We start from the raw sequence: 22,932 nt of genomic DNA on the forward strand, positions 1-22,932 counted from the left end.
AAACTAATGAATGTTATTAAAACATTTATTTGCGTAAAGCATGTTTATTGTCGAAGCACTCGTTAAAATAATCATAAAAGTTTTAAATATTACTGCATTTCTAACCACTCAGGTTACCCAACCGTAATTTTTGTTTTTAATTCTACTTTCATGGTCCAAACACAAGCCCTTTTGCTATATAATCCATGGGTTTGCTGTAAGTATGCTACGTGAGGTCGTTGCGTACAAATGTATCTCGGTTGGCGTGTAATAAAAATTATTTTACAAAATACTAACGAATTTATTACCTTACATTATTTTTCATATCGTTAAGTATCCATTTCTTGGTTTAAAGTAGTTATTAGTCTGTATATGATTTGTGTTTTTGAATTTAAGTTTCAGATACTTTTTAATTGTGACTTGTACAGAAGATGTGTGCCAACTCGACGAAAGTGATTTTGTCGCCGGGTATACAAGCCACAGACACTAACAATTTCGTGAGAGCAAGTAGCGTGTTTTAAGTTGACGTCTGTCGGCATCGTGTGTGAGCTGAATGGATGTTGATAGCAGTGACATTTCATTATACATTTATTGAGCTTTCATTCTCCACATACAAACCACTGGTGAGAAATCATTTAGAAAGTTAGTCTAGAAGTAAACACAGAAAACTAAGTATCTGCTTGTGTTTCATCACCATGCTACATTACAAAATTATTATATAGATGTAGCTAAGAAGTCCCCTGAAAATGTGTCAGAATTCAATATTTTGGAATTACAATAATTCATGAGGAAATTAACATCAGACTAAATTTGGGGAAAATTGCTTCATCAGGATCTTCACAATTTATGTTCTTCACCAAGTACTGTATTGTGAGGATGATCAAATAATGAAGGAGGGTGGGATGGGTGGGGACATGTAGCATGCATGGGGAAGATGAGAAATGTATAATATTTTGCTTGAAAGACCTGAAGAAAAGAGACCTAGGCATCAATGATAGGATAATACTAAAACTGATCTTGAAGTAGTTTGACAGAGTGTGGACTGGGTTGATCTGGCTCAGGAACGGACGAGTAGTAGCCTCTTGTGAACACAGCAATGAACCTTGTGGTTTGCATAAAAGGTGGGAAGTTTGTTGACTAGCCAAGCAGTTGTTAGCTTTAAGGAGATTAATGTTGCATGAAGTTAGTTTGTTAGTGCTTGTATCACCACTTCGGTCATTGTCAGGTTTCATAGTAAGGAACTCTTGCTGAACTTCTGCTGTATATCTTTCATTGTTAAAATAGCTTTCTTAAAAAGTTTCTGGAAGTGGTAACAGTGTACTAAAACCTTTGTTTGTTGTATTTACTTTTGTATTTTATTTAGTCTTACATTGTTTGCATGTTATAGGTATATTTAATTAAAGTGGCTGTGAGATGGGCTTTGCACGTGTTGTGTGTGATTGACGTGAGCACACAAAATTCTGTTAACAACATCTTGTGGACGAAGATCATGTGGAGAACAAAACGTAGATGGTAGGATAATATTGAAATAGATATTAGAACTTAGCTTTTAAACTGTAGATTTGTGTTTTCAGCTGATGGACTTTAGTACTTTTGAGTAATGTAACATTACAATGAATGCTTTTAAAGAATACATTTTCATTGTTGTCATCACTTCTTATCCTGTAATTGTAGAATTATAAGTCTACAAGGATTTGTATCACGTTGATTTCATTTTAATTTTATATCCGAAAATGATTAATGGTGCTGTTAAGTCTACAACTGTTAAGTCATGTTAAATGTCATCATTGATACAGGGATCTGAAAGGTAAAGTAAATTTATTTCAAAAATGTTAAAAATAATGAAGGTAATAAAGGTATGGGAATTTGACACATAATAAAAGATTTAGAAACCATTGATGTAATAATCAATTCAGTATTAACCAGACTGCCTGTTCCAAAATGGCTTAATAAGCTGCAGCTTCCCCACTATTTTAAGTATCCACAACAGTGATATTTCCAATAAAAGTTGCAAAAGTGAAGTGAAGTAAAATAAAGTTAAGTTAAGGTGACCTGCTGCTTGCCATGGAGACACATGGAGGGAGAGGAGGTATAGCTCCTTATTCTTGACCCTAGCACTAGATGGTGAGCAGTCATTGTTATGCCCCTGCCACAAGGGAAAGGACTAAACCCCCCCCCCCCCCCCCCCCCCACCAAGTACCCATTGGATAGGATGCTGGGTGGGCCCAAGAGCCAGTCTGGATGCAGAGGCTAGAAGATAAGTCGTTTGCTCCTGCTTAGATATAACCTTGGTCACCCAGTCTGTAGTCATACACTTTCCTGACTGAGCTACCCTGGTTTATAAATGCTTAATTGTGAATGTGAAGCCTGCCATGTGGTTATTACATTTAATTCCTAAATTTATAGACAGTTGCATGTTACACTGAAATTTGTACTTCTTGTTATGAATTGCAGTAAGTTGAGAATGGATTTTATGAAGTAGTTTGCTTTTGATTGATTGTGGATTTATCACTTTCTCTGTAAGAGGAGACAGTTTAATCAGCAAAACAAGTACAACCTAGCCTAGTAGAACATGAAACCAGTGTAAACATTTTCTGCAAGCATAAAAGATGGCTGAATTCAAGTATGCACCAGAAATGAAGAAGAATGCTCCATTTGCTGCTGTGAGTGTCAGTTTTATATGGTAGAATTAATGTAATGTAATGATACAGACTCATTACTAGTTGCATTGCCAGAGTTGTGTGTAGGAAAATAAAACAACAATAATCTTGTGTTTGCAAATGTAGCAGCCATAACAGTGATAGCCATAATTAGGTATATCTTATTGGGAACTGTTATCTCAAGTATTTAATAACATTCGGAATGAAATATTTGGAGATTGTGCGTTTGAACCAAATAGTGGTAAATTTAATAAAAAGGGAGTTGTGTCATAAATTATGAACTCCATGAGAGTTTCATGCCTGGAATGTGCTGAGTTCTGTCCAGAAAACATGTACTTTAAACCGCTGGTAAACTGGTGTTCATTCCTAGTAATTGAGTCAGACTGGAAATGGAACTTTTGTTTTCTGTCACATGGGAACAATAACTTTCAGCTATGCATACTGTAGCACTGTATGATGAATTGCTTTCTGAGTTGAATTCTAGGCTTAGAATATTGGCTCATTTTGGGAATATTTACAGTCAGTATGTTTGATTTGGACTCATGCCACTTGTTGCTTATTTGTTTTGCAGATGATGTGATCGGTGGATTGCCATGCGTAAGAATCAATTCATTGGCGTCACTTTTGTGTGTGTTTGCTTGTGGGTTGTTGTGACATACTACCTCTTTCTGGACCGACCACTCAATCATAAACCTGATCAGGTGAGAGATACTCCTCAGCTGCATGATAACATTAGTTTGCAGGTAAGCATCCTCTTGAGGTTTGTGAACTAGGTAGGAATCTTTTCTGTCACCCACAGTAACCTTATGCAAAACATTAACAATGCATTTATTTAAAACAGTTAATGTAAGCAGTATAGCAACATGTTTCAACCATATAAGAGCATCTTCAGGCTACAACCAAACCTTTATTAGAAACTATCTGACCTGTTTTACTATGTTGCATACTATAAAAGAATTTTTAAAAAATTATTAAACTTTGGATACTAAATTTTTAATCACAGTATATCCCAAGTAATTTGGATGCAGCAATAATGTTATATAAGTATTAAGTTCTTGGAGTAATATTGTTACAAATGTCACATGCGTGTTGAATGGATTTTAAGAAAAAAGTAGAACGTAGAAGTAGTAGAAAATCAGCTGTCCACACTGACATAAGTGTAAATGCCTCAATATACTGTAACAATACAGTACTACTACAAAATTATGTGTGTTATATCAACTTTGTATATTGATGTAACACAAATAAGATATGTAGCAAACAGTTTAGAAAATTTCTATTTAAGGTTTGGGTGTAGCCTGAAGATAGCCACATATGGATGAAATATGTTGCTATATTTCTTACATTAACTAAATGCATGCTTAATGTTTCACATAAAGTTGTTATGGGTGATAAGATAAAATTCCTGCTTATCAGCCAAAGAATATTTATTATCTCAGGGCTTTTCATGGTTTTCTGCAGTTCCTTCTTCAATATGCTGTGACAGCACCTTAACAGATCGTGACCACTTTGTCCTGCTTTTCATCTGGCACTCTTCATGATGATAATCTTCATCATGCTCTTTGCAGTGTTGCATATATCATTCACCTTGAAGGTTGAAAATCTATTAAACCAGATACAAACCCATTGTTGTAAAGATAATCAGACTACAGATACCACATGGCACAGAGTCTGAAGTTATTTTTCCTTATAATTAATTAATATTCATAACATTGAAAAACATTTCAAACAAAAGTTGTAGTTCTTAATGAAATTTATATTCTTCGGTATGTACCAATTTCTGTATGATGTCATGTCTGCATAAATTATATAAAAGAATAAACATATGGACATGTATAGCAGATTAATGTGTGCAAATTATGCAGCGACATTATCTGTGTGAATAATTATGGCATAGTTGGGGGTTAGCTTGTATTATGTTTCACAGTGTTCACAGCAAATTGACCATATTACCCTGTTGTGTTATGTTTATATTGATGTTTCAGAAACAGAACCAGATAGAGGAACACCTGAACCTGCTGGAGTCAAAACTGAAAGAACAGTTTCTAGATGGTGAGAAACTACTGCAGGACCTTAAGAGCATTGTCAAGGAGCAGCGTGAGTGATTCTGGCATAGCCATTTAGTCAACTATCCTGATTTGTATGTTCCTGTAGACTCTGCGTCCAGACCGGCTCTGGGGCCCACCCAGCCTCCTATCCAATGGGTACCGGGGTCATTTCCGGGGGGTAAAGCGAGGCTGGGGCATGATGCTGACCACTCACCCCTATCTAGTGCTGAGGTCAAGAATGAGTAGGAGCTATACCACCTCTCCCCCCAAGTGCCTACATGGTGCATAGTGGGACAGCTTTACTTTTACTTTTATCCTGATTTGTATGTGACTGTCATGCTTTCTCTTGTACAAACTCTACAGAACAGTCCATTTTGAGAAACACAGACAGTCAGGTGGTATAAAACTACTCATCTTTTATGGACTCCACAGGTTTGTTACCAGATTGCAAGAGTGCTAGAGGATCATATCCTGCGCTGGATGTGTACAGTCCACATCCTCACACTCAGTTTCTTCAAGATACATTTTAATATTTTCTTCAGTGTTTGCCCAAATCTCCCTCTCCACTTCAGGTTTTATATATTTGTGGTACAAAATGTGATGATTTTCATTGTGCTTTCCAGTCATTGTGTCATTGTTTGAGCTCCTTTCATTAGCTATAATTGAGTGCCTCTGAATTAAGTTGTTTGATCATGAGGTGCGATATTTCAGTTACTTGTGATAAGTCTTTGGGTTATTAATGAGTTATGATACAGGGTGGCGCACGAAATGATACCCGACTGTAAGTTTAAATAAAGGCTTTAATATTCATATAATGGGACATATATATCTATGAACACAAAGAACAATTCATGGAGGTTTATCCTTTATGGATTACATGCTCAATATGACCACCGTTCTGTCGTGCAACTTCCGAAACACGAACGGCTACGTTCGTGATTACTCGATGGCACCTATCCTCCGAAATTTCACGACACATTTGAACAATCAAAGCCCTGAGTTGCATGATTGAGGCCGGTTTTTTTGGAAACAGTTTTTCCTTAAGGTAACCCCAAAGGATAAATTCGCAGGGGTTTATGTCCGGACTATTGGGTGGCCACTTCTGTCCACATCCGTGGCAAGCAGGATATGGGTTGGAAATCACACGTGGACCGAAAGTGTCTTGCAGGAAGTCCAAGAACTTTGATAATCTTGTGATTAAAATATATAACTATTCCCAGAATTGTATCATTCATCAGATGTATCATGTAGAACCAAGAGATGACTTTAACATCTATACAGGAGATGTTTTACCTACCAAGTGTTTGGAGATGAGTTCTCACAATCTGAGCTTTTCCTGCCTTGCCAGACTCTGAAGATATTAGAAGAAAATTGGCTTGATTGGTTGTGTGTAGGAATGTAGGAATGAGATGATTAAGAGTCTGGGAATTTTTGCTGATTTTGGCTATTGATTGAAGAGGATTTTTTCTCTAGATTTGCTGTGCTGGGACTGGTACACAGTGGTGCTGATAATGTGATTGTAGATGGTGTTAGTGCTAGTGAAGTTGTAAGAGGAGGGTTTAACAGTGAATTTTTCTGTGTTAGCATGGGAAACTAGAGTTAGGTAGAGGAATGAGTCTGAAATAGGAGCTGATGTGGGAAGGAGTTGATATAGATCTCATGATGTACAGAAGAGATGGTAGTTTTATTATCATGTAGTTCAATATAAGAGTCAGAAATTAGGATGGATGCTTGCTGATTATTTATTAATTTTCCGTGAAGGATGTTATTATTCTTGATATTGAAGCTGTACTTGTGTAGACATTATAGTAGACGTTGTTGTTTGGTAATCCAGAGCTGTCTGTGAAGGCCAGTGAAGACAGAGGTGTGGGTGAGGAGGAGCAGCTGGGTAGGCAGCAGGAAGAAGAAGAGGATGAGCAGGTAAGTTATTCTGTTGTGAAGAAGGAGATGGTAACCTTCTGTGAATTGATTTGAAAGTACTTAACTTATGTGACCATGTTATGCTGCGTAGATAAACCAGGTGCGGTTACTAGCCAAGCAAATCCTGCCTGATGGAGGGCCTGTGATTGCTGTATTGGTGTTTGCGTGCAATCGGATCACCGTCAGCAAGTGTATAGATCAGCTTCTCAAATATCGACCCTCACGTGAACGGTTCCCCATCATTGTGAGTCAAGACTGTGGCCACCGCCCCACAGCGGATGTCATCGAGTTGTATGGTGACGAGATCACTCGCATTGAGGTGACCTCATACATCATGACTTACGGTTTTGTGCCTGTCATTTTTGAGTTTTCAGCTTGATGTCCACTTCATGTAAGGAAATGGAAGTTTTTGAGTATTTGTGTGTGTATGTCTGCGTGTGTGCGTGTGTACAAAAATGTGTTCTTTATAAAAATAAATGTAAGAACGTAATGACATTTCATAATGCTATTTATTTTCCAATCTCTGAAACTCTCTAACTGTTATACTACAACTTATGAGAACAATTTAAATTTATTTTTATGAAACATTACTATATGCACTGAATGTTGGTAACACTGCAGCACCACAGGAAATTTTTGTTCATAGTGTAGGTTTCAAGTAGAGCCTTATGGAAATTTGTTTGAGGCTGGAGCATAAATTATGTGGCTCATGAGCTTCTGGATTGTGATGCTGTTTGGTCTTGTAGATGATGTGATTTTTGAGGAACTTGTCTTCCATCTTGAGGATTCCTCCAAAGCTTTGGTATTCACATTGCAGAACAAAAATCTCGTCTTCTCTGAAGATGGTGACAATAAATTTTTTCAAGACATTGATAATTACCTACAAGGTTACATTGCATAATGTCCCAGAAGGTAATCAAAACTCTTCACTGCCTGAAAACCACAAATCGCATATAAATTATGTTTCTCTAAAGGTATGTGCCAGTATTTGATTCATTATATTAATGTTACGTGTGATGTGCCCAATATCTGAGGTGTGTTTAATATGTGTGGCATTTTTGGACATCCTTTAGGGGATTTTTTGTCATACTGACAAATTTCTAAAATTGTTTTAAGATTAGTGGGGATAGTTAGAATAAAACCCAGGATCTTCTGAATGCTACGATAGTGCCCTGACCATTAGACCATAACGAATTTAAGTCATAAATTGCTTGACATTACACAACATTCTAACCCTTTATAGGACAACTGCTTTTATACTTCACTGGCCTCTTAAAGGGTACCTTATCATATGCATGTCGCAGAACACACATGGATGAAAAAATCCATGTATAATGGATTGATGGATGGAGTCTGTTAGTTGGGTGGTCTAATGTTCAGACAGTCCCAGATTCTGACTGATGTGTCACCACTAATTTTATAAAAGGAATAAAAATTCTATTAAATTTAATGTTTGTATGAGACTGAACGTGATACCTAAAAGTACCAATATTAGTTCTGTGGCACTTCTGTAGAAAATGGAAAAATTTAAAAGTCTTCATTCATTTACGAACGGTTCTTTAGTTCAGCAACACTCCATGTGGTCAGTGGTGCATAGATATGAACAGCAATGCAACAGAAGTTTCATATGATTTTCAGTACTTTATGTCTTTGTTAATGTAGCAACCAGACCAGAGTGATATTACAGTGCCACCAAAGGAGAAGAAGTTCAAAGGCTACTTCAAGATTGCACGGCACTATGGTTGGGCTCTCAACTATACATTCTTCAAATTCAATTTTGAAACTGCCATAATTGTTGAAGGTAAGAGGCGATGGCTACAGTCATGTTAGACAAAGCATGGGGATCAACCACTCCATCTTGCAGTAGAATAGATAACTCAGAACAGTAGGTAATCTAATAAGAATTACATAATTTACAATGAAGTGGCATTAGTTTTTTTGCATTTGTTTTAGAATACATAACATCGATTTGTCAGAAAATGGTGTCTCATTCCAAATATACACAGTGTAAGCCTTTTTAGGGATATTTAAGGTAATCTTTATCTACAGGTTCCTGTAAAAGTTCTATTCATTATTAAATGGTATTTTGATGGAATATTTAAGATTTTATAGTGCTTCAGTGCTGCTGACTTACAACTATTTTGTGAAGTGACAGAGATATGCATTTATCTCAATATATGTTGCATATTTATTTTATGGTAATATGTAAATTTGACCTTTTTTTGCAGACATTTGTGGCACATTTTAATTATGTTACAAATTGTTATTTCACAGTAAATTGTGTACATTATTTTTTTAGTTGCTGTACTACTTAACCCACATTTATTACAGTTATTATTTCACAATGTTTTGATTGAATGTACTAAAGAAACAGAAAACTGAGCTACAAGGAAAAAGTTTGTCATTAAAAATTTTCAAGATTTTGGAGAAACTAGAAAGCTTTATAATAGCTATTGCATTCAGGTAATCTAGTATTTTGGGATGATGTGGTGGACTTCCATTTTTGAGTTTGAAAGTTTCTGGATCTAGTGTGTGCACTTCACATCCCTGTATCCGATCAAGGCTGAACGTCACAGATGTGTGGCGTACCATGTTTACTGTGACTTTAAGTTCTTGTTACATGAAAGTCATATTTTATGGGTAATGCTGCACAGAAGACTTTGATTTGATTTCAGATGATCTCGATATTGCACCAGACTTCTTTGAGTATTTCTTGGGAACATACCCCATCTTAAAGCGAGACCCCACATTGTGGTGTGTGTCTGCATGGAATGACAATGGAAAGGTCGGCCTAGTGGATGAAAATGCTCCTGATCTTCTTTACCGCACTGACTTCTTTCCAGGGCTTGGATGGATGCTCACAAAGTCGATCTGGGCCGAACTGGCCCCAAAGTGGCCCTCCTCGTGAGTTTTCCGTATTTTCATAGCATTTTCCTGAAAACTAAACATTTTAGCTGAATGTGATGAACTATATCAGGTTTCTTTTTACTGCTTCAGGGACATTCTGTGAAATATATTATATACCAACTGTGTTTGGGGAATTTAAGTTAGGATACTAGTAGTTCTGTCACTGAATGTTGCCATCTTTTTAGAAAGTGGCTTATATGTAAATGCTTGGGAACAAAATAAATTCAACCAAGTGAAATGGGAACATTCAAAGGGCAATGCAATACTGTCAATGCCTGTTCTGGGATCTGTGCTCCATGGCAAAGTCACATTCAGACAGTATAACCAGGTGTCCCACAGTTCCTCACATCCTCCGATCTACTTCTTAATCTTCATCTAGTTTCCCCACCAAGTTGTATATGCATTCCTCAGCTCCCCTATTATAGTCACTTGTACAACCCGTTTAAGACACAGATATCGTTATACTGACAATCTAGATGACATAAATCACAAAATTCCTCATGCAATATCTTGAATTGTTCACTTACTTTATCTTTCATGTATCCAAATATTTTTGTAAGCACTTTATTTTCAGACACTTGGAATTCATGTTCTTGAAGTAAGAGACCATGATTCATATACATACAAAACAGTTTGTGCACTAAATGATTGCATGCATTTTTGTTGTTTATTCTGTTGTTAATTTCATTATCATTTTTGTCATAATCTTCCATGTACATGTAATTTGCCACACTTTTGTAGGCTGACGTAGTTAAGAAGATATCCATAAAAAATTTAGGAAATATTTTGAAAATTAGTTATATGGAATATGAGGTGGGAGGATAGCAATGTAGATGGTGGTTAAATAAATTGGATTGTACTGGAGCTTGATAGATAAATGCTTCTGTGTGTTGGCATCATTAATTGTTTGATATTTATTCCTATACTGCAAGTTGCAGTTCCCTTTCTTTTTTCCGCTGTCTGGGCGGTGGTAAAAGCTGTAGCTTCATAATGTGACTTGTTTTGAGCAGCTACTGGGATGACTGGGTTAGACAGCCTGAACAGAGACGTAACCGAGCCTGCATTCGACCTGAGATATCCAGGACAAGAACATTTGGCAAGATAGGAGTCAGCAAGTAAGTTGTGATTGTAACATTCTAGAAACGTACATGTGACAAAGTATTTGTGATTTGTGTGTTGTTTGATTGGTCCAAGAAAACATGCATATGTGACATGTTCAAATCTTAGGTCAACTTTACTTGAGTTGAATCAAATGACAGTCCAGTTAAATGCAACGCACACCTGCTCATACATATCAGCCTTGCAGTGCAACCGAGGGTGGTATCTAGTAGAAATTCCGTTAGTTCTTCCTGTTATGGTGACATCATTCATTTACCAGGTTTTTTGATCAAGACTTGTATAATATTTTTCTTCTGTTTGAATTTAGCTTGTCATGAAGATTGTAGATAGATGATGTACTGTACTGTTCCATTGTTTTCCCTAAAGTATTTATCATTTTAAAGTTAGTTCTTGGAATGGATCCTGTAATCTCTATTTCAGCAACGGACAATAATGAAGGAACATTGTTATGTCATGATACTTGTAGCATCTGTTTCAGAGGAGGCTGGTTACAATGTCACGTTTCCTCAGATACATAATCACTAAGATTTTTTAAATTTTTCCTTTCAGTTTTACTGGTTGTATCATTCAGTCCATCACACATGTGATTAATTAATTTTTTGCAGTGGCCACTTCTACGAGAAACATCTCAAGTATATAAAACTTAATGAAAAGTTTGTGCCTTTTACTCAGAAGAACTTATCCTACCTTTTGAAGGTAAGCATAGTAGCTGACGTAAGTCAGTATGTGTAGAAGTAAAGATGTATGAATGAATCATGTTTGTAACTGTTACTCTATAAATGTTAAAAGGATTATAAAAGTGTACCATCCAGAATAGACAGAAATATTAAAAGTTTACTCTTTGGAGGTATTTACACCACTGCCTATGGGTATTTTGTACCATGATGATAGTACACTTCCTTATTACCTGGGTTGTTAGTTGCGTTCATGCCATCTAAATTATGTTTCCTGGTGGCACGTCTTGATTTCCTCTAAATCGCTAATGTAATTTGCACAGTATTTTATCAGTGGCTGCTCTGATTTGTTTGGTATTGGCTGCAAATTTTTCATTCAGTTAAGGTTGATGCTCTAAAATAGACCCGGCCCATCTTAGCAAGGAATGCGTTTGGAAAGCATTTCAGTGCACCACCTAATTGATCTAGGTAAGATTTAATAATGGGACATAAATTATATGCAGTTAGAGGGAAATCAAAACCACTGAAAACTTGGACATAGGATACAAAGGTCTGTTCTTCAAAATATTGGTTGCTTTCTTGGTGTTTAAGTGTGTTACTTTTTAATTAATTGAAGATTGTTTGATAAGGGATGTTGAAGTGGTCTGCAGGTTTGTGATGGGAAAATGTACCATTTGTAATAGCATCCAAACTCTCCTGGGGCTTTTCTAGTATATAGTTGTGTATAGACAAGCTCCCAATTGCTGCCTGTAAATGCAACCCATATTTAAAATCATAGAAATGTTCCAGGAGATCAGAATGTAGAAAGACTCCAGAGAAATACTGTGGGGCTACTTTGCTTCAGTATCCTGAGTAGGGTTAAGTTATCCTGTAATTCCTAGAAATATAACTTCAGAAATATTATTACAAAGCACAAAATAAAGATTATAAGATGAGCATTATGAATATTTTCTAATTCACTGGTATATTTTATTGTCAAAATAACACTTTACTTACCATAGAATTGTCTATTTATGGAAATTAAGTCAGGTTGTCAGAAGATATGAGACAAATGGTGTTGTATTATCAAATTTTTATAGTGTTTATGTGGATATGAAGTAATGTGTAAGTTGTCCAGAGTATTTAGAAAAAAATGACATGAAATGTTTAGACATGATAGTGAACTATGCACATGTTTTAACTGTGCAACTAAAAAAAGTGGTCCAAATGTTCAACATAATACTTTCTTGCTGAAGAAAATATTTTCTATAATTTTCCTTTTTTATTTCCTCATCTGGAAGATGGTTCGTAGTAACAAGGTTGTCTTAAGTTGTAAATGTAGTAAATACAATAGCATGGCATGTAAAACTGTATAGCAGTGTGATACAGTTGTGTCAGAATGACTTGACATCGACGTGGTAAAGTAAGGACACAATGTGAATGATTGTGTGCAGGATAACTATGACGTCCAGTTTGTGAAGCAAGTGTATGAGAGTTTGGTGGTGTCATACCAGGAGTTGAAGAGTGGCTCCATTGTATCACAAGGTTCTGTGCGCATTCCTTACCACACAAATGACATCTACAAGAGGACAGCCAAGATGCTTGGTCTCATGGATGACTTTAGGGTGAGTGCTGGCATGTAGTAACCAGTTCAAAATTAAGAGGATTTGAGGTTCTCACAGCATTGAGTACAAAGATGGCTGTCTTCTGTGTAGTCTGATAGAAGTTTACCAGTGTTTTAGAGGTTCTTGCTGCCTCCATCATCAGGGTTATGGGTCACTGATGATGGAGGTAGCAGGGACTTCTGAAACAGTAAACTTCTACCAGACCACATGGTGCTGCGAGCCAGAAGACAGACATTATCAGTTTAAAATTCTCTTCCATTGTTTCCATACTACCATTCAGTTTAATATCAAATATCATGTTTCTATTTCTCTGTCTTCCTGGAACCAATATATCTTTGTTTTTTCTGCTGTCTCTGTTATATAGTCTATCCTAACATATTAATTGTGTCTACAATTAAAATGTTTAATACAAGATTGTGAATGTAGTCCTTTAAGTGGAGATGTAGAGTTTGATAGAGGATTATATGTACAGTGCATTTATTTATAGCTCTTCCAATGAGGTTTCAGTACTACATCCTAGTTAAACAGTAAGAAAAACTTCTCGACAATAACAACCCATTGTTTTGCTAATTATAATGGACATGAAAGTTTGTGTTTGAACTTTCTCAGTCTTAAGATTAGATCTAACTAAAGTGCTCTCCATTGGCAGAGCAGATCATCTGTCTAAGTAGGATTTGTGGTTCTCACGGTGGCGGGTATAAAGATGGTTGTCTTCTGGGTTGTAGCACTATGTGGTCTGGTAGAAGTTTACCAGTGCTTCAGAGGTATTTGATGCCTCAACCATCAGGGCAATGACCTTTATAATGGAGGCAGCACATACCTGTGAAATGTTTGTAAACATCTACATGATGCTGGAACCCAGAAGGCAGCAATCTTAAGATCATGCCTATTTTTCTGTAGTTAAAAAGTAGGAAGATCTTAGTAAAAATAGTCCTGCTACATATCATGTAGGTCTTTGAGGGGAGAGGATTTATAGATCCTACTCATTCTTGACCTTGGCACCAGATGGGGGTGAGTGGTTAGCATCACTCCCTGACCTCACTTTACCCCCCAGGATAGGACCCCAGTACCCATTGGAGTTGGCATTGAAGTCATAAGTGATAAGTAATAGGAATTCAGTTATCTTAAAGGGCAAGGGGAAAGCTCGATTTCAAAGAGTGTCTGAGCAGGTATACTGTAACTAGAAACATTTTCAGCACATACCATGCCATTTTGATACACTCTACACTGTATTTTGTGAACCAAAACAACTAAAACACTTTACCTGCATGTGCTACTTCTGCAGCCTAAACATAATAATTTTACATCCAATAGTATACAGGTAAGGACTGGGTTATCTCTCCATATGTGGTATCACTTCATGGTCTTCCCCTCCCTCCCACATATGTATTTGTAACAGTCATCCAAGCTCAGAGTTAGTTTGCATCCACTGTACAATAATTTCAGCAGCATATCTATGCCATGTAGTCCATCTGTAACAGACCACATAGCATGACGGTATAAAATATACAAAAGTGGAAATCACACATTCTGTCACAGTACATTAAAGTGATTCGCAAGTAGAGGTACTGCTAGATACTTGCAGTTTCCTTAACCTATTATCAATGGTTACAGGCCCAAGTTCTCCAGTGTGAGAAGAACATTATAATTTTTTCTTATCAACATGTTTTCTTGTTGTCATTGTACTGTACAATGTGTTTGGGTTGCAGAGTGGAGTCCCCCGCACTGGTTATCGAGGTGTTGTAAGCTTCCTGTATAAGGGGCGTCGTGTTTACCTGGCACCAAATGCAAATTGGAAAGGTTATGACCCAGGGTGGAGCTAGCACCAGTAACCATACAAGACCCATTGTTAGTTATGTACATATGTGATTGTTGTGGCTGACATGCAGGACACTAATGTGCAGTACAAAGCTTCAGGAACATCATTTATAGGTACGTCGTGTTTATTAAGTGCCATTCCCTCCATTATTTTGGCAGCAATGCTGATTGTCTTGTCAACATTAGAGGAGGAACAACTGCACCCCTTAGGACACTCTTGACTCTTCCATTTCAGAGCAAAATGCTATAGCAGCCAGATTTAATTATTTGACAGTGGTTTTGTGATTAGCTCCACGACAAGTGAGTAGTCCTCATATGCTCCTGAAATTATCCTTTTGAGTTATTTTCTGTTTAATCTTCTCTGAATTGGATACTGCTTTTTACAAGTATGCACTGTTAAGGTTAGTTTCTGCTGTGCTCTACTATACTGAAAGTCATATCAGCTCTAGTTAATGGATATGAGAATTGTTTGTGTGTATCTGTTATAATATAATAATTAAAATATGAAACATTGAACAGTGCTGCTTGACATGTGGTGGATGTGATTACACAATTAATGAGAAATTATATAAATAAAACTACACATTGCATTCCATATTTAGGATATTTTTAATAAAAAATGTTGTTAATTGGTATAGGAATCTACTGTCATTGTTTTCTGCAGTATGTTACAGCCTGTAGCTCAAGGTCAGACAGTGACATGCTGTGAGTGTGGTTCAGGTGTAATCCACTTCTGCTGAATGAGTGTAGCGAAAGGATGGTTGCTACATTAGAGATTTGCACAAATAAACATTTGACATTAAGGTCCAGTCTTGCAGTAATTTCTGCAGTAGTTACCCTACATTTGCCAAGAATCATTGTATGAGCATACTCCATGTTTTTGCTCATTTGTGTTTGTGGATGGGCATTCATACATGTTTGCATCAGTAGCACTGTTTCAAACATTTTTCTCCACTCATACACACTTCACTGTGGCAGAGAGTTCTGTCCATACTTGGCAGCCAGTTGTCAGTGACTTTCTGCCCCTTTCATTCCTTCAGACACCAAATAATATACTGCTGCAGGTTCCTTGGTGAAAACCTCTGGTGGAGTAGTCATCTTTACGCCATACTCACTTGGCACAAATGGACAACTGAACCACACTTACAGCATGTTACTGTCTGACCTTGTGCTGCAGCATGACCTGGCCTCAGCAGTGTTGCCAATCATACAGTAATATTTCATTATTACCCTCACTTTTTGAATAACCTTCATATAATTGAAGTACTTGATTTTCTGACAGTGAATCAACCCCTTGCTCTCTTTGAGAACTGATATGAACTGTAGCTGTAGAATTAGTGTGTAAGCAGTTGTAGATGTTTGGGTGGAATTTTTGTTTATTAATTTCTTTACCTTTGCAACATATTTGCCACTGTATCTTATAACTTGTTTTCTGAAGCTTTGTGATATTCATGGATGATTTGAGGTTGTATCATATGTTGTGTTTAATTTGCATTCATTGGTTTTTGTGTTGAATCTGCTCTTTTAAAAAATGTGATTAGTTGTAATGATACTGGCAGATATGCCTTTCTAATTTACACAGATTTCCAGAGGTTAGAATTGAGCCTTACTAATTGTTTGTAACAAAGTACTTACAAGACTATATAAAGTTCAGAAGTGGATGCTTAAAAGTCTTGTGTTCAGATGAATTCAGTGTATTAGAAATAAGTGTCAGTGTTGTAACAGTCAGCCTGCATAAACTGTCAGACCGTGCAACATCAAAAGTTTATCATATGGAAGTGAGCAGATATATGTACACTATAAAATTTCAGTCAGTTAGTATATTTCACTATGAAATCACTGTATTAACCATGTTTAGTTTTTAAACCTTTGTACAGGAAAATGAAGTGATTTGTTTTTGGAGGATTGATGGAAGAAACATTGCATGAATCCAATGTCATTGTGAATTAAGCCAGTGATTTTCATGGATATGTGATATGTTTCATTGTTCTCTTTTGGGCAGAGAAACCTTTTGTCAGGGACAACACAACATATGATGAAGTTGTTGGGGGAATTTATGCTGCAGTAATATAACCCTGATACATATTCTACTCAGCTACTGACTGATGATCACATTCTTTTTCTGTGAGGAACTTTTACAGAAACACTGATGCAAAGTATGAACTGAATGGCTGCTTGTTTCTCTAACAAATTTGCAATGGGTGTGCTGCATCAGCCCATCTAGCCTGCCACCGGAGGGACATACGTGTGCACTTTTAAACCACAGCTTTACTTTGAAGTGTACCAACACATTGTGATAGTAAAAGGAGCATACATATGTGTAGCATGTGTCACATTCTTCCAGAATGCTTTGTGCTTCCAATTAACTTGTCCCATGTCTTTATATACAATCACTTCCCACATTATAATCATCTTTATATTTGGCTGTAACAATAAAATATTCTCTAATCATTGGTTAAAAGAAAATGCCCACCTACTCTATACCTTTGACAATTTTTGGCTACGTATCTGATCTCAAACTTTTGTTACTAAATGTACGTTATTCGAGCATTTGTAAATTTTGATTGTGGGGCCGGGGTATTTCAGTTATTATAGTGACTGACTATGAGCTGGATGACTGGTGTTCAATCCCCAATGGGGGCAGAGGATTTTTCCTCTAGCATGTTCATCCAGACTGGATCTGGGGCCCACCCAGTCTCCTGTTCACTGGGTACGAGGGTTCTTTCCTATGGCTGGGGCGTGATGCTGACCACTCACCCCTGTCTAACAGAATAGTCCTGCTTTTTTATATAGAGTTTGAGAAAGTTCTGAAAATCCAGTGGGCAAGATGAATCCATATTGTACCATGAGGCCATCAATGGACTACAGTGTGAAGCTGATAATGCCTGGCTTCCACTTGACGAGGTAGATTAACAAAAGTGGGAAGTGATTATAATTATCTTGTTTCTTTTAATTTTCTCCATGTACAGTTTTAATTTCAACCCTTCATCGAAGAGAGTTGGCTCCTATTTATTAGGTGATAAGTAAACAACTCTGAAAGTGCTCAGCTTACCTGTTTGTATGAATTCAGTCAAAATATGTAACTTTTTATGAGGGAAGAAAGGAACATTTTGACTGTATGCATCTCCTCTGTTTAGACTGTGTGTTCCTGACTTCACTTTCGATCCTGATATGTGTGATGATGCTCTTAGTTGTTGGGATCATACAGGAGTGTGATGTGCTCCCACCATTATGATCTCACAGTCTTGTGTAAATAATAGTTTGGTTATTGCAGGTTTCTGTAGTTGTAAATTGTAAATAGATCTAAACGTCAAAGCACACAACAATTTTAAAGCACCGCTCATAGAGAATAACACTTCACAGGTGACAAAGTTTTTTGTTTGCTTTCCTTCAGACAGAACTGTTGAAATGCATAATTATACTGAAATAACTGTTAATCTTATTTGAACACAATGGTTTGCTAATACATAGTCCCACTTTATGGACAAACATCATTCTTCAGGACATTACAGTCTTCTGATAACTTTGGAAGTATATGCAGATACTAGTGACATGTCTGCTGTTAAAAGTTAAGATTATATGAGTGTTTCTTAAATGAATAACAACATTTGATCTAGTAATTTAAAATATGTGCTCATAGAACTATCTGCGTATCTGCTATAACAGCAAAAGACCCATGTGCATGTGTCCATACAGTATGTAGATAGATCATGTAGGTTAAGTGCTTGCCAAGTGTGCATGTTTTAGGAGTTCTTTTGTCCAAGTTCACGAAGTTTCTTAAGTATGTGACATTACAAATTTTCCCTTCAGTTCTTTTTAAATGGGAAGGCAGGACATTTACAGCATTATCTGACCCATTTTCAAAGTGTTGTATTTGCTTGATTGCATACCAGAAGCTCCTGATTGTCTGGGTAAATGTATAGGAAGAAGGCACATGAATTATCAAAAAACAGATAATCCAAAATATTCTGTTTGGTGCCTTCAAAAACTTCATACATTACTTTTTTTTACATATCTCATGCTTATTTTGAGAAACAGTTTTTAATGGGTGCTTGTTTTTGGGAATTGTTTAGACTTTTCATAGTAGTACAAGTTTTCCTGGTGGCTGTAATTCCACTTTATTCAAAAAGAAACCTTTTGCATGGATAATCTGCAGTTTACTGGCACAAAACTTGTCTGAGCATTATTACACAGAATTCAAACTATTGTTGAGTTGTACATACACCAATGAACTGATATGTGCAAGATGAGACACTGATGAATTATGGTTTTCAGGTACTTGTTAATTGTTCTTAGTGGTTATATTCGTGGCTTTGATACACTGCATGACTGGATGTTTTGTGTTCTGCTGAGAAATCATTACATTTGACAGGAGGGAAGTGTCCTGCCTTCCATGTAGTTATACATGCAACATGCCTGTAAAGGTAATTGTTAGGGGTTCCTGCCCATGTATGTTCAGCATTGGTCTGTGAGTGAACATCTCTCAACATTGTTCATTGGTATTCATTTGTGAATTTGTTCAGCTTCCTGATATTTTGTACAAAGGGTAAACTACCCCAGGTAGAACTCTAATGCAGCACATACATTCCAAAACTGTAGTCAACTGCTTTTTGATAACACCAGTCTGTATGCCCACATTGTCTTATAATTACAGAATCTACTTAGTAGACAATGTTGGCAGATGTCTCTGGTAACTTTGAAGGCTTGTTAAATCAGTGCTCGTTTCATAAACAAGCCTGTATACTGATTTTCCCTTTCATAAGTAAAAACCTAACACTTATTTACGGGTATTAATATGATATACAATTTTTTTTTTATTTTCCCACAACACACTGAAAGAGAATATCTTCTATGACTCTTGACCTGCAAATTTATAACATAAATTTATTCACCAGAAGATGCTACTTTTTATTATTTCCACCCTCTTTATTACTGCTCTACTGCTGTCTGTATCATCTTCTTTTACATTATTATTAATGTGTAGTCATAATTTGTGTGTTCTGTCATAAATTTACCTAGGACCAACATGTAGTTAAAAGCAAAACCCACTTCACTACACAACAAAGGACAAGATGTAACAGTTACAAGAATACCTCTCCTGCTTTGTATTGAATGGGTCACATCAGCTTGTGGGCTATGCTAATGAGTTCATTTATTAGGTAAAAACTAAATACTTAAAGAAACATACTCTTAAGGAGACTGATCTAGTTGAAAATGCAGCCAAAACTAAGTATATGTTCATATCTCACCACAATAATTCATGACAAAATCATAATATAATACAAGTAATAAATAATTTGGAAACATGCATAATTGAATATTTGGGAAAATGTAAATCATAATTACATCAATAAAAAATTTAAGAGTAGATTCAATTTAGGGAATGCTTATTACCATTCAGTTTAGAATAATTTGTCTTTCTACCCCGTCTATAAATATAAGGAATAAAATATACAAAATCCTGTTCTTCCAATTGATTTGTCCCATGTATTTACATAAAATCACTTCCCACTTTATAGTCACTTTTATATTTTGCTTCCACAATCAAATGTTCTCGAGTCATTGGTTAATTGGATAGCAGCCCACTTTCCTGCTAAGTCAAATGTTACATCCCACCTGCTGCGTACATCCTGTCCTGTATAAGGCTTCCAGAAAATGCCCAACCATCATATTCACCCTGAATATTGCAATTGCAATATTTGCTGAAATGTTGGATAATTTTCAGCAATTGTAGCATCTGCTTCCTGAAAGTTGAAGTTTTATGCTGAACTCCAGCCACAAAAACCTAAGGACAAAGCAGTATTATATTCTTGAGTAATAGTAACTTCGAAGTCAGTGGTTTGCACAGTATTTGGAACTGTTCAATATCTGTGGTCCCTTTTATTGAGTATAGTAAGAAAAAGTAATGGTAGAAAGGTTGAGGAGCCAGTAAGTCATGCTTATATGGCACAAAGGTTAAAACATCAATTGTTATCAGAAATGTGCATTAACAGTGTTGACATATTATTGCATTTGTAATTGTCACTTTAATTTATTATTGAGTGATGTAATGTTCTTGATCGTATTTTGTAAGGATGTCAGTGCTGTTCACAAATAGTCATGCTAAACTGTTCTTACATTGTCAACAGCATTGATATATCAAAACCGTAATCACTTAATACAAAGCAAATGGTGGGCCATGAAAGTTTTTTGACTAAAGAGTATAGCAAATTATAGTTATAAGCAGCAGTTGGTTGTGATACAGTTCTCACACCTGACTGGTTGGTCTTGCCTTCTGTATGTGTATCTGTTCAAAGAGTGAACAGTTGTCAGTGCCTCATTGTTAATCTAATTTAAGTTGCATAAAAATGTAGAAATTTTCTTGCTGGCAGGGTGCATATGCAGGCCCATGGGGCTCAAATCATTGCATCTCCTAAGTTATATATTTTCACACATTTAACCATTGCTTATACAAATTAATTATTTTGTTGTTTCCAAACATCTGTTCCCAATAGTAAAACACAGAGGGACAAGCTTTAGGACCATTTCCTTCCATTAGAATTTCTTAATGCTACTGGAACTTGATATTTTACTTGTTGACCTTGATCATTAACAGCTGCCATTTTATTTAACAATGTATACAATTTTTAAAACTGCTATAACTTGTAACATATTCATAAATTTAGAAAATTTTGAAGACAAACAAAGTAGCAGAGGCATGGAATCTACTTTTCTGTCATTCAGGGTGTGTTTATGCACCAGTGTTGTGCCTGAAACATCTAGGAATCTGACAGCATGCATCACTAGCACTTTGTTGGACAGACTGCTGAAGAAATCTCGCTGATGCTAGTTACCCCAGGGCAAATCCTCTCTCTGTTTTTGTAAAAGATTTTCTGCTGTACTATGTATGTATCTTGAGAGGAAAGCCATTGGTAGCTGAAACAGCACATGATAAATCTTTGCAAGAGCAAGAGGGTGCATTTGGTCAGGTTGTTGATGGTTTATTTATATTACTTCAGTCAGATACTGAGATATGCTTTCTCCTTGCCATGAATTGTACTATACATACTGCTTTAGTCTCATGCTTAATGTCATGTGCACCCTACTAGCCATCCAAGTCATTTTTAGCAGTATTCATAAACAGAATGTCCTGTTCATACATGTTCATTCAACTGACTTTTGCCATGACACAGCTTTCCAAGTGTTGATAATGTTCAACACTCCTGCCAACAAGTTGTTATAATCTGTAGTTAGGCTGTATAAATATTTACTGTACATATTAAGTTGTGCAATTTTTTTTGGAGGGGTAAGTTAAATTGTTAATGAGTACTATTACAAATAAATTATGGAGTCAATGATGACTACCTTTTTGTTTCCTTCTACTGTTCCTATATTCACTGCCTGATTTATTGAATCATTAAGAAACTGCTTTTTTACTTGTGACAAGTCAGTTTTATTTGATTGGACATTTTCGTTCTGTTTTGATCTGAATCTGTATGTGTAACAACCTATTGTCTTCATGTTTCATAAGTACATCCCCAAAGGCAAGAGTTCTGAGTTGAGGTCACACTGCAGTTCCTTTATTGTTTCTCTTTTCATACCAACATCAGTGCAAGTTAGTCTCTCTTGGAAAGTCACTCTCTACAAATGTTGGGTTTACCAACAAGAAGTTTCCTGTATAGTTCAAAGGCAATGGAAAGTTTTTGGAGAGATGTGGGCTTCCATTCTTTGAAAAGTATTAAAACAAGTGGCACAGGCGACTTCTGTACTAAAATTAGTCATCTGCATACATGTACAGATATATATATATATATATATATAAATCATTTGTAGTGTTTTTGTTAACTGCACTTTCAGTATACATATCATTTGTGTAACCTACACTAGCAAAATATTAGCATGTTCAATTTTCAGAATTCAGTACCGATACAATACTGAAATGTGCAGAAGTACATGCTCAATGAAGTGCCATAGCACAGGCAAAGTTTTCACCTCAAGAGTCTGGATTCACTCCCAGGGCAGTTCATATGGCATTTCAGGTAGACAAAGTGGCACTGGGACAGCTTTTCTCCAAATCCTTTGGTTTTCCGAACAGTATTATTCCACTGCTGCTCCTTATTGGCAGCAGTTCCACAGAAACATAATCTTAGTCCATCATAATAATATGCTCTAGGATGCCCAGGAATATGAGATACATTTGTTAATACTGTACCTGGATGAGACT

General features: G+C 36.3%; 1 protein-coding gene across 9 annotated transcripts; it reads left to right on the top strand.

Annotated features, from left to right (window-relative positions):
* Positions 1–30: 30 nt before the first annotated feature.
* On the top strand, positions 31–22,063 carry Mgat1 (alpha-1,3-mannosyl-glycoprotein 2-beta-N-acetylglucosaminyltransferase). Of its 9 annotated transcripts, none has more exons than XR_002545185.2 (14): positions 194–246; positions 376–602; positions 1,367–1,491; positions 3,211–3,382; positions 4,625–4,736; positions 6,522–6,607; positions 6,699–6,926; positions 8,270–8,408; positions 9,283–9,511; positions 10,525–10,629; positions 11,239–11,329; positions 12,741–12,911; positions 14,621–14,843; positions 16,732–22,063. XR_002545185.2 is itself a non-coding variant. In XM_022077012.2 (14 exons), the coding sequence occupies exons 5-14, from the start codon at positions 3,233–3,235 to the stop codon at positions 14,732–14,734; spliced, it is 1,425 nt and encodes a 474-aa protein (XP_021932704.1). In that variant the 5' UTR covers positions 194–246; positions 376–602; positions 1,367–1,491; positions 2,434–2,642; positions 3,211–3,232; the 3' UTR covers positions 14,735–22,063. The 9 variants fall into 9 exon arrangements, 7 of the variants coding, with proteins under 7 accessions (XP_021932707.1, XP_021932704.1, XP_021932705.1 ...); XR_015535870.1 differs by having other exon boundaries at positions 16,871–22,063; XM_022077012.2 differs by adding an exon at positions 2,434–2,642 and having other exon boundaries at positions 14,621–22,063.
* The last annotated feature ends 869 nt before the right edge of the window (positions 22,064–22,932 follow it).

This window comes from Zootermopsis nevadensis, unplaced genomic scaffold (genome assembly GCF_977971745.1).
Source record: "Zootermopsis nevadensis isolate Lab colony 2312 unplaced genomic scaffold, Znev_1.0 Znev_ptg000019l, whole genome shotgun sequence".
In the NCBI taxonomy this organism is placed as follows: domain Eukaryota; kingdom Metazoa; phylum Arthropoda; class Insecta; order Blattodea; family Termopsidae; genus Zootermopsis; species Zootermopsis nevadensis.